This window comes from Thermobia domestica, chromosome 9, assembly GCF_964235325.1.
Source record: "Thermobia domestica chromosome 9, izTheDome1.hap1.1, whole genome shotgun sequence".
Taxonomy (NCBI): domain Eukaryota; kingdom Metazoa; phylum Arthropoda; class Insecta; order Zygentoma; family Lepismatidae; genus Thermobia; species Thermobia domestica.
Window position 1 is genome coordinate 209,760,069 of NC_137462.1, and position 16,895 is coordinate 209,776,963.

General features: G+C 36.3%; 1 protein-coding gene across 7 annotated transcripts in view; it reads right to left on the reverse strand.

The window, feature by feature from the left end:
- Positions 1 to 2,284: 2,284 nt before the first annotated feature.
- Positions 2,285 to 16,895, reverse strand: part of Spred (Sprouty-related protein with EVH-1 domain) — a 300,286-nt gene continuing 285,675 nt past the window's right edge. For all 7 annotated transcript variants that reach the window (XM_081725821.1, XM_081725819.1, XM_081725825.1 and 4 more), the window contains one exon: positions 2,285 to 5,327. In XM_081725821.1, the coding sequence (XP_081581947.1) occupies positions 4,473 to 5,327 (855 nt within the window). In that variant the 3' untranslated portion in view covers positions 2,285 to 4,472. The remainder of the gene's footprint in view (positions 5,328 to 16,895) is intronic.

Genomic DNA, 16,895 nt, shown 5'->3' on the forward strand with positions numbered 1-16,895 from the left:
TCTCCTGTCAACTGGTGATGAAGTGAAGCAGAATGTGAGGAGAGTACCAAATAGGAGAGCCCTGATCTTTTGCAAAGGATTAGGACAAACTGGTGCAACAGTGAGCCAATGCCTGAATCTCAATAGGGATTATGTATTGAGGTGAAGTAGGACCCAACTACACATGTATGTATAGTCTACAAATGTATATTTTTTTACAGCTTAGGAAAACTTACATATTGAGCGATTCACGTATGTTTAGTGCTTTACTGAGATTTTGCCATGGTCTCGTCTGTGAAACTGCCACAAGAATTACAGTTATCACTGGAATAAAACAAAGTTTCAATTTTTACAGAAGTCACATAGCTTCAAATCAAGACCACAAGAGCTGCATTTCTAAGTGATAACAGAGGACAAGACTCAGCATGTGCATTGTTGGCGATACACAAGATTCTTCAACAGTTCCATTCTCTCTCTCTCTCTCTCACACACACACACACAAATCGCTACCAAATATTTCAATTTGGCCAAGTCGTTTGTGTCAATGCAGTTCGTATACAGTGCTGCTGGTCATGAAAAGAGGCTTTGCAATGATAAGGGGTCTGATGAAACACTACACTACAAAATATAATCTTTCCAGCCCAAGTACAGTTACAATTCATGATAACGAGGATTTTATAAGTTTTGAAGTCATCCAGGTCAACAGCAGTCATCCTGTTGTCCAAGCAGAAAGATAAAAGAATTCCGCCAGCAGAAAATAGAAAAATGGTCCAACCAAACTATTCCTGTGAAAGAAATTCAGAAGTCACATGTCTGGGCTTACAAGTGATGAGTAAACTTATATTACACAAACTTGAAAACAACAAGAAATTTAATTTATCCAACCAAGATCTCAAAAACGGCAGAATATTTAGATTTACAACCTACAACGAGGGATACTTATCACTGGTGTATATGAATGTGACTTGCAGAGGCTATACGTATCAGTTGAGAGTTCAATTAAACCGTTGTGAATTTTATGCCACCACATGAACCGGCTGCTGGATATAGATTTCCACCTGTCAGTGCTCACTTCCGATCTTTTCGAGATTGTGGGTGCCCCAGTTAATATTAGATCAACAGGAAGGCACCACTCAATACGAAAGATATTAAAATAGTTGAACACTTTTAGTTCATTCAATTGCTAATTTCAGCTGTAAGCAGAGTGAACAGAAGTGCTATGCTTTGGAACTTGCATCTATATATATATATATATATATATATATTGGAAGCTTTAATATGCCTGAAGCTATTTGTGTTACTTATCTTTAAGTAGAATCAAAATGTCATGTCAAATAATGATTTCATGAAACTAATATGTGAGAATGTGGTAATGAAACTGGTTTAATGTATAGCAAAATTTTCAATTGTTTATAAATATCTCTCTCTCTCTTTTTTTTAATTAGGGAATGTAGCACTGTACGTCACTGATCCACAGACACAAAATAATATTTTTTGGAATTGACATTTTTCTTAAATATTTTTGATTAAAAAAATAAATTCAGAACAAACGAGAGCTTGAACACATATTTCGAAACAGAGGATATAATTTCAATCTTTCAAATAAAACAAAAAACATCATCATCTTGAACTGTTCTAGATATAAAGAATTTTAACATATTGTTGAAATTCGCACGTAAGAAATGACACTCGAAGTATTATTTTTAATGTTTTGTACATTAGGTCAGTTTTTTTTTTTTTTTTTTGGACAAAACAAAGCAAACAAACAAAAAAGAGTTTTCTTACTTTATCCTACATTTTAACATCTGAGACGATCAAGGTACGATTTTCTTAATTGCCTGCATGAATTGATCTGGACTATGCCAGTCTCGATAATATTCGTTAGAATTATATATCCTTAAAGCACTCAAATTACTTAATTGTGAAGAAAAGTAAAACTATTCGGAAGATAACGGGATGTATTTCACAGACAACATTAGTTTTCTGTAAAGTTATGTGCTGAGGAAGGCAATAACATTTTGCCGAAATGTTCACAATTAGATAACTTTAGTTGCTTTTGGGATATGAATATACGTTCTATTAAATCCAGTAGCTTTTACCATTTACTATAATATTTGTTTCGTAGAGCACTATTTTGCATTCTTAATGTAGCTTTTTTCAAGGCTAAGATTTCAGTTAGTAAATGCAATTGACATAAAAAAAAAAAAAAAAAAAAAAAAGAACCACTTTCATTGGAAATACTCTGCACACGCAAGTAAATCGAACTGAAAATGGAGGGAGAGAGGCAACAATATAGAACACTAAATATGGACCAAAAAAACAAGTCCCTTTTTTAATGTAATGAATAACAAATCAACTACAGTGAACTTCTTTTGCACACATATCTGAGAATTTACATAGTAAAAAAGTTTATCTATGCTTTTGTACACTAAAACCATGTTTTAAATTTAATTTACCACTTCAAGTTTTCCTTGGCCACAGCATCACTTCTGTAACAAACATATTCTTTCTTCCTCACCATCTCTTTCTTAAAATAATTTTTTGTTTCTTCATAAAATCAAGACACACGCATTCTTACTAATGCACACATAAAAATAATCAGATTTTATTTTCCTGGATATGAAGAAATATATAATACTTTTTTTTAAAAAATAAACAAAAGATTTTTACAATGTAGATGCCTACAACGAACTTAAAAACCAATACGAAGCAGCAGCTACTAAAGAAGAGTTACAAAAAGAACATACTACCTATGTATGTATATATATTTGTAAATATTAACACAATTATCACTGAGAAGTCATTTTCAAACGTCTCAGTGTTAGCGCTTCCCTGAGTGTAGGCAGCAAAAATCAAATACCAGCTATTTTCTTTTTAATGTCATCCCATTTAACTCTTAATTATAAGCGTTCTAATTACAAAACCAACAAGGAATTATATAGCTGCTTTAAAATTTTTTGGTTTCTCTTTTTCTTGTTAGTATTGAAAATTACGAAGTCTCAACTTTGTTTTTTAATAAAATAATTTATGACAGAGATAAAACATATATAGGAATGAACGAAATGATTACATTACAAATATATTAAAAAGAATGTAACAGTTCGAAAGAACAGAACTTCGAATTTGGAGTAAGTATTTATCTTATATTACATAGGTTTTGAAAACAATATGGCTGGAAATTTAACTTATACAAAGTACAAGAAAAAATATATCAACACTCTGATTACAGAAGATTCATTCCAAGACTACCTATTCACATATGCACAAAACAACTAGCTCACAATATAGAAACAAGAAACGATTCTCAATGTCATAAAAATATGTTCTTTTCCATTTCTTGTACATAATCACTGTAAGCAATGAATAATTATTCCACGTTATGTTCATTATCAGTTGCACATAAACTGATGTTCTCTATATAATTACAAAGTACATTTGAGGTATTCAAAAACATACGATGTTAAAATAATGGAAGATGAAAGTAAACACATACAAATAATCGTTCACTTTTAAAATGTGGAGAAAAATAGCACTTGGGAAATAGATTTGGAACCTTCTGAACACATACTTCATGCAAAAACATTTATAATCTTGTGTCAATTTCCATGAAATTTTGCACTGTATTTGAATGATGATTGAACATAATATATAGGGTATGTGTGTGTTACGTGTAAATTCAAAATGCCTTCCAATTATTCTTTACAGTTCTTTCCTCACGATAAGATGCTGTGCCATACAATACATTGTTAGAATTTTACACATGCCTGAACCAGTGGGGAAAAAAAGAAACTTCCTTTCGCGCTCAATAAAGTGCAATGATGCTTACTATGATATAAATAAAATCTCGCAGCAGATGAAAATTAAATACACCTGATTTTTATAAATAAAAAAAACTTTATTATTAATGCCTTCAAGGTATATCATTATTTTCCTGAAATTATACTGGCCTCATGAATATCACAATGTTTTATACAGGGATTACTGATAGTATTTTCTAAAACAGGTTCATATGTCCTAAAATGCAACAATCAACAATACCTTAATATTCATATACTTTTACAAGACTTCGTACCAAATGATGATGACCATGATGAAAGGAGTTTGGAGAAAATATTGCATTCTTGGCTTTCATTAAGCCATCAAACCATAACCAACATGTGTAAGGCAACAGCAAACGGTTCTTATCATACAACAGTCTATTAGCAAGTATTGAAAGAGACAAAAATATCACGCCCTTTTAGGCATTTCATATCGTTTCCTCTTGTTATCAAGTAGGAAAAAAATACTGTAGCAGAATTTTTGTTTTCTTTAAAAAATCGAACTATTAACATACATACATACATACACGCATTCGCAAACAGTCACTCAAGCACTCCGGATAACACACGAAATCACTGGATCTGCACCATTCATTTATTATGGTGTTGGCAAGTATTTTTAAAACACATCAGGCTCAGCACCATAAAAAAAAGGGAATTTAAACCACCATTGTCCTAGGATGCAGCTTCATGACGACCGCCACACACACCGCAAGCTATACAGCACCGATGACAGGCACGAAGTGGTGGGTAGCACCATAGGCACGGCACCAAGAGGGAAAGTAATGCCAAGCCTAGCCACCTTCGTCCGCAGTTTTCATCGACTGGACTACACTCACACGGATGTTGGGCAAAGTCCCCTTCTTCGTCTGCCATACAATGATACAACATACAACGTGCGCAATGAATGCATGACACTGCATTGATACCTGTGAGAACACAATCCGGAGCATATTCACAGTCGCCTCGCACGTTAGTGTCTTCTGTAAATATTTCCTGGCAGTGGCGGCACTGTGCAGGCTGTAATTTATGACGCACCTTTTTCTTATCCTTTTTCTTTTTGTCAATTTTGGTTGGAAGTGGTGGTTGAATTTCAACATTACGTTTCTTTAAGCTACCTATAGAGTCTCGTTTTGTACTTTTCAGTGCATCCACATCAGGGTAACTGTAATCATGCACTGACGGTCTATCACGTTCAAACTGCACGTACGGATAACTTTCTAAGTTCTCTCCTAAGATTTCTATCCTATCTGAAACTGGTGACATAATGTTCTCTGGAGCAGTTCTTCCTTCACCATTATGACTATTGTTACCAGATGAACCATTGTTATTCACATTCGCAGCAGGACTATATGGCCGTTTGGAGGAAATATAATGCATTCGATGCAGGTGATGGTACTGGGTATGAGGGTGTGTGTAAGGAGATTGTGCTGCTTCCGTGGGGGGTGTTGGATGACGATTACTTCCACCAGTCGCCGATGATCCTGAGGACGACCGAGAATCACCACGTTCCACTGGTAGGTTCAGTGTCTGAAAGCAAGGAGAAAAAAGAAATGAGATCAAGAGAAGATTCATAATGTAATCACCACAATGAAAGTGGTATCTATCGACTGAAATGAAAGAAAACCTTTAGTTAGCGTCTCACAATTATGTCCTTTAGGCCAAAGTAGTACTAAGTCGCAGTGTGATATTAAATTATGCTAACTACCGAAGAAAATGGAGAGCAGCAAATCGATTTTTGATTTTCAATAGTGAATAATATTAAGCTACTAACAGTGATGGACAATAGAAATATAATGCACATATAATTTATAGATAAATATTTCAGTAAAGGAAGACCTAAGTAGTGTTTCTTAAAACCCAGCCTTCAGGAAATTTTAAAATGCCGCATGGCGCCCATGGACTACAGAACACTATTCTGCAAGTTTATATATATATATATAAATTGTAATCCTTTCTGGAGATCGCCTGGAGACGCGAATTGCACTATGTGGCAACATCACAAATGAAACATAAGAATAATTACCAATCTATTAAATCAGTGTTTCTCAAAGTGTGGGTAGCGGACTGTTTCTTAGTGGGTTGCGAGAAATTTTTCCTTTTAATCGTGAAAATTTTATTTTGATGCAGAATCATATGTTGTGAAGTATTATTCAGTAAACGAAAATTGGAAACGTTTGTTAATGAGATGAAAACCAACTGGTTATTCGGAGTTCAGAGCCCTGTCCTACTATACAGTCAGTAGAGATGCTGGGTTAGAATGAAAAGATAGTGGGTGAGCTGAGTAGGGTATTGGTCGGGAGTAGTGTTAGATCTGTGTTCCTTTCTATGGCCACACTTTAACCTTTTCCGCCTGTGTACAATTTCATATGATACAATTACTAAGAAAGAATTTACATTACACTTCCTCGATCGTCACCGAGTGATATTCTTGTACCGACAGGGCCACTATACTCATAACTTTACATTGCAATTTAATTTGCAAGTGAGATATTTGCGATAGACATAAAAGAAACCAATTAAATTTTTATTTATTAATATTTAATCATCGAACTCTACTTTGTCACAATCGTGGTCGCTCGGGGTATTCACATCATCCCCAAATAAATTTCATGTTAATCAGTCGTACTGTCTGTTATTGATTGAACTGGAATTAGATATGATTTACAAAATTTAATTGTTCTGACATACACCACCACCATTACGTAGAATGTCAGTATGTATTTGAATAAAGTAGGTGGGCCACAAAATACCTTTTACTATTTAATGTGAGTTGCAGTAACAACAAATTTGAGAACCTATGTATTAAATAGCTACATCGATTCTTTCCAGATGGCAGTTTAAAGTCGATAGGGTTGACACTAGCACCACATATTAACGTAACAACTGATGTGTGTAGCTGTTTGATGAATTCGTAGAGCAACGCTAATGGTTCCAAGTTAATCTACAACGTTACCACATAGTGAAATTCTTGATTTCCACTAGCGGCTGAAGGAGGCTCCAGAGGGTATACCATTATATAGCATTTTTGCTTTATTTTGACCAGCAGAATAGCGCTATGTTGTCCATGGGCGCCACTTTTGGAACACCTGATATTATATATACACACATCTTCGATTACAAAATACGCAAGGGGTCACGGTGATTCAGTAGTAGAGCGCTCCCCTCTGACGTGTGGGGTCTCTGGTTCGATTATTGCTCCTATCAAGTGGGCTTTGTGGAGGACAAATACCGTGTCCTTTATTTTTAGTATTTTGGATGTTCTTCCGTTTCCTCCCACTCTCTTCATTCCTTCATCGTCCATTTTACCATGAACGTCTCCGGTAGCCTCGGTAAAGAGACATTAAACTAAAAACCAACACTATCACGGTAACTTCAATATTCAATGGTAACTGATACAGTGTTATGATGTACCTGAAAATTACAGTAGTGCTTACAGAAATGCGATAGACATCTAAGGTTAGTGGATCTTCACTGTAAGCTGTGGTTTACGTTATTGTGCCCCACTACTGGCATCAACAGTCCTTTTTTGTTACTAGTGACAGTTTATTTAATCACAGAATTACTTTATAAGTTATTGTGTTTATGTAATGCATTTCATAATAATTTGTTTAATTTACCAAAGTTAGAATTTCTTAGAATTTCCTAAGTTATTTAATTTGTTATGTTATTCTTTATCTTCACCAAAATTACACCTTGTTTAGAATATTAATTAATATTTGGTCTAGGAATTAATTCGTGCGGGTGGACAAGGGATGGCGCAACGAACGGAGCGTCCCACAGTTCCGTGTATCCACACATGTGTTGCAAACCCCTGTCATCGCGTATCGTTCGTAGTATAGGGCAGTGGATTAAAGCGTCAACAACACCAGTTTGTAGTTAAGTGAACATGGCGCAATTTGTGCCTGATAAAGTGTTTTTGCGGGGTGTCCTGCTGCATTACTTTAACATGCAGAAAAGTGCGACTGAAAGTCATCGTATTTTGGTGGAAGTGTATGGTGACCATGCTCTAGCTGAGCGAACGTGTCAGAAGTGGTTTGCACAGTTTAGAAGTGGTGATTTCGGCTTGGCAGACCAAGAGCGAGCTGGACAGCCAAAAAAATTTCAAGACGAAGAATTGACAGCATTGCTCGAGCAGGATTCGTGTCAAACGCAGGAACAACTTGCAGCAGCATTAGGCGTTGATCAAACAACAGTCTCCAAACGCTTGAAAGCCATGGGAATGATTCAAAAGATGTCACATTGGGTTCCACATGAATTGAAAGACAGAGACGTTGAAAGACGAAAAACCATTTGCGAATTGCTGCTTCAACGACAGAGCAGAAAGGGGTTTCTGCATCGAATTATTACGGGTGATGAGAAGTGGATCCATTACGAGAACCCTAAACGAAAAAAGGCCTGGGTGAAACCAGGTGAACCAGGTCCATCACAACCAAAACGAGATATTCACTGTGCAAAGGTTATGCTGTGCATATGGTGGGATATGAAAGGTGTGGTGTACTATGAGCTGCTGCAACCGGGTGAAACTATGAATGGAGAACGTTATCGACGACAATTAATGCGTTTGAAGCAAGCTCTGGCCAGAACACGACCAGAATGGGAGAACAGACATGATAAACTTATTGTTCAACATGATAACGCTCGCCCACATGTCGCAAAACCGGTCAAAACCTATTTAGAAAATGTCGGATGGGAAGTTTTACCCCACCCGCCGTATTCACCAGACGTTGCTCCTTCGGACTACTACTTGTTCGATTGCATGAACAACGATTTGATTGGACAGCGGTTTACTTCTTCAGAAGATATCGAAACATGGGTCTCTGACTGGATCGCTTCCAAGGATGAGGACTTCTTTCGCCACGGAATCCGTACATTGCCTGACAGATGGGCGAAAGTGGTGGATAGCGATGGACAATATTTTTCTTAAGGTATTTATGTATTTTGTGTTTGTACTACAGCTTCAATGTGTGCGTACCAACCGCACGAATTAATTCCTAGACCAAATAAAAGATTTAATTGTCCAAAAAAGAAGAAAGATTTAAATGGATATAAAAAAAGAAAGATTTCTAAATGTTTTGAATATCGAACTGAACCAATGTGAATTATTTATAAAAGTGATAAATAGAATAAATTAATTTGATATAAAAGACCATCCAAAAGTTAGTTTAAAGATCGTAATCTATAGATAGTCTGTATATCATATTTATGGTTATAAATTGATTATTAATTGTGATGATAGGCCTGACTGAAATCAAAATGCTGTATTAGAAAGTTAGTTCTAGGGGCTTAGGCCCTTGTCTTTACCGTAGGCCACCCAAAATTTAAAATGTGGAAATAGTAATCAATATATACATGTAAAACTCCAATTCAAAATTTTAGTGTTCTTCGGCTTCTGTTTATGTACGAATACCACCTTTTACAATGAATAGAGAATCTGTATATTTTCTCCATGTAATGGTTGATTCTAAAATATGTACATGTCGACCTGGTATATATAATAAATATTGAATATGTTAAAATAGCTGCCTTCATCATGAAACATCTTATCTGCTTTACTATCAGCAGATTCTTTTATTTACTGGTGCTAAACATTTTGTTTTATTCGAATTAACGTGTGAAGTTTGGGCAAGGTTATATTACTTTAAAAAATTATTAATATGGAATATATATATATATATATATGTTGAATAAATATGAATGGTAATTGTTATATTAAATGAGCGAATAATTTTTATAAAATGAAGTTTTAACCTTGTCATAATATGTATAAATACGATAATGATGAAAGTACTAAGCACCTATTCATTCTGCTAAATGACAAGATATCTCTGAAATGACAAGATATCTCTGAAACGCTATGTTAACCGATATTATCCAATTACATGGATACAAATACGATTTCTTGCCGATAGGTGTTGAATGAATAACTACTGTACGTGTAAATACAGTTTCTAGTAACATATAGCAAAATGAGATCACGGGTGTTATAGTTTGGGAAGTTACAGGGTCAAAGGTCAAAATGCGATTTTTTCCTAATGGGATTTCAATGTTAAATAGTAGTTTTTACATAGCATTTTTTGAATATCTATCTCCGGTAGCAAAAATTGGTATAGCGATATAGAATACGATCCGAAACAATGTGATAACGAGAAATGAGAGCAATCGTGACCCGGTAACCTCAAGCAGGTCATGTGTGACCTTTGCGGAAAAAGCTCACTTTTCAACAGCTTATTGTACACAATTAACTCAGTTGAAAATAATGTAAAAAAAAAAAAAAAAAAAAAGCATATGCATAAAGGATCTACCGAACATCCTTTTTAGCAAAGCGAAGAGTCAGCAATATCATCAGAGGTCACAGGTCACGTAGTTAAAATGTCATATTTGATGTGTTAACAAGTAAGAAAGTGTGAGGTTGGAAATAATGATTTGAGCTGCCATAGAACACATGCATAAAGGTCCTTCCAATTGCTGTGTATGGGCATAGGTTAAAGGTCAACAAAATCGTAAAAGGTCAACGGTCATTTAAAATATCATGTTTAATATGTTAGTAAGTATGGAACTGCGACGTTTCGAAAATGATTTGAGCTGCCATAGAAAATATGCAGAAAGGTCCTTCCAACGTGTGTGTATGGAGATAGGAAAAAAGTCAACAATGTCATAAAAGGTCAAAGGCCACACAGTTAAAATTTCATATTTGATGTATGAGCAAGTATGAAACTGCGATGTTGGAAGTAGAGATATGAGTTGCCGTAGAACAAATGCATAAAGGTCCTTCCAATTGGTCTGTACGGGCATAGGAAAAAGGCCAACAATGTCATAAAATGTCAAAGGTCACACAGTTAAAAATATCATGTAGGATGTGTTAAGAAGTATGAAACTGCGACGTTGGAAATAATGATTTGAGCTGCCATAGAACACATGCAGAAATGTCCTTCCAAGGAGTGTGTATGGGCATAGCAAAAAGGTCAACAATGTCGTAAGAGGTCAAAGGTCACGTAGTTAAAATTTCATGTTTGATGTGCTAGTAAGTGACACTGCGACGTTTAAAAAAAATTGAGCTACCATAGAACACATGCAGAAAGATCCTTCCAAGGAGTGTATATGGGCATAAGAAAAAAGTCAACAATGCCGTAAAAGGTCAAAGGTCACGCAAATAAAATTTCATGTTTGATGTGTTAACAAAGTGTGAAACGGATGTTGGAAATAATGATTTGAGCTGTCGTAGAACACATGCAGTAAGGTCTCTTCAAGGGGTGTGTGTATGCATAAGAAAAAGATCAACAATATTATAAAAGGTCAGAGGTCTTTTATATCGGCCATCCGTATCTTCTGTTGGGGCATGCACATTTAAAACAATAAAATCACACCACCGACCCTTAAAAGTAATAAAAGAAAGTCTATCGTTAACAAATTCAACCCATTTAATTGCCGATATTAAAATAATGAAAATTAAAATGCTATTTGTGTGGTTACACAGAATAAAATTACAAAAGTTTGCAGTTATTACTGGATATTAATGTTGTTGTCCATTTCGAACATTTTAAAAGCACATACTGTCTAATGTATTGAAATTTCATTTCTTATTGATAGCATGAAACGTAACAAATAGTTGTACTGTAAATTTTCATAACTGATCTGTATCTTAATCAAAGGTAGTTTTGTCAAGCTGAACAAAAAGCCCAAAATACGCCCGTTGTAAACAGCTCTTATTTGTAAAAGAATACATAATGATCGCTTTTGGCTGTTGCAAATGAACAGCTTGATAAAAGGAATCAACATAGCATAACAACAAAAGCTGCTTCTTATATATGGAAAAAAAAAAGAAGAAAAAAGCTTGGTGCTGAGTGTAGCGGGCGTCGGAATCTAGCTACGGCTCTAGCCCATACACACCAACTGGTAGGACCTTTTTCAACCTCACACTTTCTTTCTTGTTAACACATCAAATATGACATTTTAACTACGTGACCTTTAACCTCTGATGATATTGCTGACCTCTTCGCTTTGCTAAAAAGGATGTTCGGTAGATTCTTTATGGATATGCTTTTTTAAATTATCTTCAACTGAATAAATTGCGTACAATAAGCTGTTGAAAAGTGAGCTTTTTCCGCAAACGTCACACTTGACCTGCTTGAGGTTACCGGGTCACGATTGCTCTCATTTCTCGTTATCAATTATTTCGGATCGTATTTTATATCGCTATACCAATTTTTGCTACCGGAGATAGATATTCAAGAAAATGCCATGTGAAACTACTATTAACATTGAAATTCCGTAAGGGAAAAATCGCATTTTGACCTTTGACCCTGTAACTCCTCAGACTATAACACCCGTGATCTCGTTTTGCTATCAGACAAATCTTATGACCTTCCTCTAAATTACCTGAAAATTTCACAGTTCTAGCTTTTACAAGTGCTGAGTATTATAAAATTAAAGGATTTAGGTGTTAGATTTCTGGGCTTTCGGCATCTAAGGCCAGTTAGCTCTTCACGTTTTGAGGGATGACGTCCCTCGGCCAGCACACAATCCGTGGAAAGGGAAGGAAGGAAGCGGCTTGGGACCTATAAGTTAGGTACCACCCTGGCATTTGCCTGGTGTGAATGAGGAAAACCTAAGAAAACCTCATTCGGGGGGCTGGCCTGAAAATGAGTTTTACATTTTTTCGACCGAGTGCCCCCACAGGGAATCTAACCCGGGATGCTCGCACCGAACGCTTATGAAATTAAAGTTTACACACGAATTATGGGACAGTCTGTATATGGTCCGTATAAACAGTCCGATCAAATGCAGAATTTCTGCCACAGAATGTAAGGTATGTTAATCCTACTGTCTGTAGAGGACCATGCAGCCAGTATTTTGAAGGTCGTCATGCAACATGAAAGCAGTTGTGTATACGTATAATTCTTATGTTGCACAGTCTGTGCCTGCAACGGTGTAGCGACAATTGTGATAAACTTGAAGTGTCAAAATATTAGCTATACTAAGATTCCATAATTTATGAAAGATATTTCCGTTATATAACCACAGGATACGGAGGGAAAGATGTAGACCCAGGACGTCTGGAAGCCTTGACTACACAAATCGATACATCTAATTAAGCTCAACAAAATAACGTAGGTGAACTTAAATCCTCATTGAAGTTTCGAAAAAAAAAAAAAAAAAAATCGAAGTCTTTGTAAATCTAAAACTTGTTGCTGTACAACAGACAAGAAATCTATTAAGATGAAACTAATACTTTAGAATACTGTCATTAAACTTTTCATTATGACACTAGCAAGACTACAGTACACAGTATGGTTAATGCAATATAGCGCAAAATTATGATTAACTCTTCACTTTTAATACTGTTCAAAAAACAAGACATACCAACCAACAGATCACATCGTAATGAACGAAGTGACATCCCAGAGGGTAAAATTCTTGTGTAGTTTTTGAGAAAAACTAATTTTTACTGTGTTAAAATCCATTTGTTGATACTGTGCGGAATTGACAATTCTCTTTTTACTGCTCGAATAGATTTATTTATTTATGTACTGTATATCAGAAATATGCAATGTTAAGTAGAAGAGTGTATCTCTTAAAGTTTAATTTCTGCTAACAGTGACCCATACACTACCTATATATATAATAAATGAATTAATTAAAATAAAGTTACGAAAAGAATGTGGTTATTGTATAGACCGTTCGGATTACAACATAACACATTATTACACAACAATCGCATTATTGTTGGTTCTAATGTATTGTTTTAGGTTTAAAAATAATAGGTTTATGACGGGATTATCTACTAACATTACAGAAACTACTAACAAGCAAAAATATATGGAAACGATGTATTGAACCTGAGTTCACTGCGTTTTCTAGTGAAGGGTTAACAAATACTGTAATTTTGTTGGCCACCTATTTGACGACTTAACCAATCAGATTAATGTACGCAAAAAACACAAAACATTGTGCTTTCGTGCTGCCTTAGCTATGTATCAATTGGTCATATATCTTTATCTGAGTAAGTTTCTCACTCAACAGTCTTCGGTTAGTTTCTAACCTCAACATAAAATACTAATCCTAAATCTTAAACAAACTAATAAGATAATTAACAACGTGCTCGCAATTGTCTCACAAATCACATAATCGCAATTGTCATACATTTCCTGCAATGCCAGGTTGACCCCAAGGAATGCCTCCCTGTCCAATTAAGAATTTCGTGTGGTGCCGGTGTGCAAAATATGTGATTGTTCTGCAGCTTTGCCATTGTGGTTCATTAGAATCTCGGATACTGTGACGGCCAAGTAACTGTTCGTAGGAGTGCATGTGAGTGGAAAAATCCAGCGAGTTCGCACTCGGTATACAGAATCCCTGGTATAAATGGGAGGCATAAACTTTGCATCTCTCTCGCCTCTTCACTCGAAAGAGAATGACTATTGCGCTGTACATTCATGACAATCTCAATCTTATCCTACAACCTTATCTGGACACTTTGTACGACCCACATCTTCTAGCAGAATACTGTTCATTTCCATATTGCTAGAGAAACCCAGCGTGCTCTGTGTAGATCTGCTACATCCCCAGACATAAACCTTATCGAGCATACAAAGTGAGAAAAAAAAAAAAAAAAAAAAGACTGAAGTGGTAAGTCAGAGTACTTACATTATTGGTTCCTGTCAGGGTGTCGCCTTCAAAGTGATCCCCCTCTGTATCAACACACTTTCGCTGCTACCACATTCGTGGAAGCCATGTTTTGTAAAGGTCTTTAGTAAGTTTTCCTTTTTTACCTCTAAGCTCATTAACGAAGGTATAATATGTTCCTTTCATTTCAGATTTGATTTTCGAAGAAAAAAACTCACGACGTTCCAAATCAGGCGAGTGTTCTAACACTGCAATGTTTTTTTCGAGACAAAAATTGCTGTACAGATAGGTCCTTGTGAGCGGGTGCATTATCCTGATGCAAAATCCAGCCGCTTTCCCACAATTAAGGCCATTTTTTTCGAACGTTTTCACGAAGCCTTCCCAACACTTGAAGGTAGTAACGTTGATTTACTGTTTGTCCGTTAAGAAACCAATCAATCATTACTATTCCATGGCTATCAAAGAACACTAGAAGCATTGCCTTAAATTTGGACTTCGACATTCGATCCTTTTTTGGGCCGAGGGGGGCCGAGACTGTCCCACTGCATGGATTATCGTTTTGTTTCTGGGTCGTAGGTAAATATCGAAGTTTCGTCGATAGTTACAACCAAATCCAACAAATTGGCTCGTCGTTAATCTTTTCAAGATGACCATACACACTTCCTTTCGGCACTGTTTCTGCTCATGTGGCAACACTTTGGGAACCATCTTTGCACAGATTTTTTTGCATTCGCAATTCTTTCGTTAAGATGTGTCTGACTGACTTTCAGTCCAAGTTTTTACAGCCTCATCAATTGCTCTACCACTCAATCTGTGATCATTTTTCACAACACCACGAACATATTCGATCACAGAAGAACGCGGGCGGCCTGTTCATCATCATCATCATAGCTCTCCCTACCCTCCAAAAACCTTTTCTTCCACTCCAACACTTGTGTTCTTGACAATGTAAGCTTCACCATAAACTTCCTTCAACATTTGAAATGTTTCAGTCGCAGATTTTCGAAGTTTCACGAGAAACTTGACGTTTATCCTTTGTTCTATTTTCACGCTCATTTTCCGCCAACTCACTCACACACGTGTTCACTCTTTGTCACTTATCTCGTGAATGGCTGGGCCGGGTGAGTCCAGTTCATTGTACTAGATAGGGGAGACATGGTAGTTTATCCTTGCAAACAATATGCACTATGTTAATTATTTTTAGTAATACAGCTACTTTTGTATGTGTGTGTGTCGCACCTCGTATGTGGCGATAAGATAGTGAGACGGCGTCTAAAATCAATGGCCTCTGGCAACCTTTACCTATGCCAAGGTCCTGTAGTGAGCGTGAGATACCATACCTCAGACAGACGTGCGGCAACTGTACTACCAGCTACCTGCCCAATCAGACGCTTGTGTGATCGCTGGAGGTGGCTATATGTGCTATTAAGGCAAGCACTGTATATTTTTTGAATATTGTGTATAATATGATCGAGATGTACCTGGACATGTTCATATCACCGACACACTAATAATCTTTTCTGTAGAAACGGGATCCAGTCCATAAATATCTATTGTGTATTCTTAAGTGGTTTCTACCAGAATACTTAATCTAGACAAAGTTTTTTTACACATGTTGGTGAGTATTACGCACAAGCAACTGATAAGCATGGATGTTCTATACAGAAATTTTCAGTGCTCAAACGACAGCAGGATTCCCACATATTTCTGTGAACTGTTTTCCCTGGCAAATGTTCTATTTTTCCACTTTTTCATAACCTCATAGTTTAGTTAGAAACCTATACTAAGGGTAAGACACTTTTCTATAAAATGGGTCGGCCTAGAAAACATGGTAACCAAATATATATTGTTAATCGGTCTACGGGATACGGACTCGTGGCCATACACAAGGTATTTAGATTACAAAGTATACTCTGAAACTAAAAAAAAACTAAAACTTAAAAAAAAATCACAATCAGTACATTTGGGTTGAAATTATGCGTAAACATACCCACAATAAGTCGGTTAATTGCGATATGAACACTATCAACCGTTGAGGAGTTTTATGGTCCACCTCCACTGACTATATAAGATCCTAATGAAATTTATATGAAACAAGTGTGAAAACATACGTTTTCAAACAAAAAGTAAATCAACAAAACTGGCGCACCTCTGTCGAAATTACAGGTTGTTCAGCCTACGTTTGGCCGATTTCGTTCCTTCCCCCTCCCGGGGAGAATGGACTCACCCGACTTGGCTCATGGCGTCCTGCAGTGTTGTGCAGTGGCTTCCTGGCAACGGAGTTGTTTTTCAGCGCGGACGACAATAACACAAAACAGGACCATTCTTGTGAGTGTTGTGTTAAATTTGTTTCCAAGTGTGTGGGTTTCCGCTCTGTGACCAAAATGCCGCCCAAACTAAGTCAATTTTGGGAAGGCTATGTTGCGGCTCTTTATGACGCCCACTTTAGTGTTTCTGTGCAAGAAGAATGGTTGC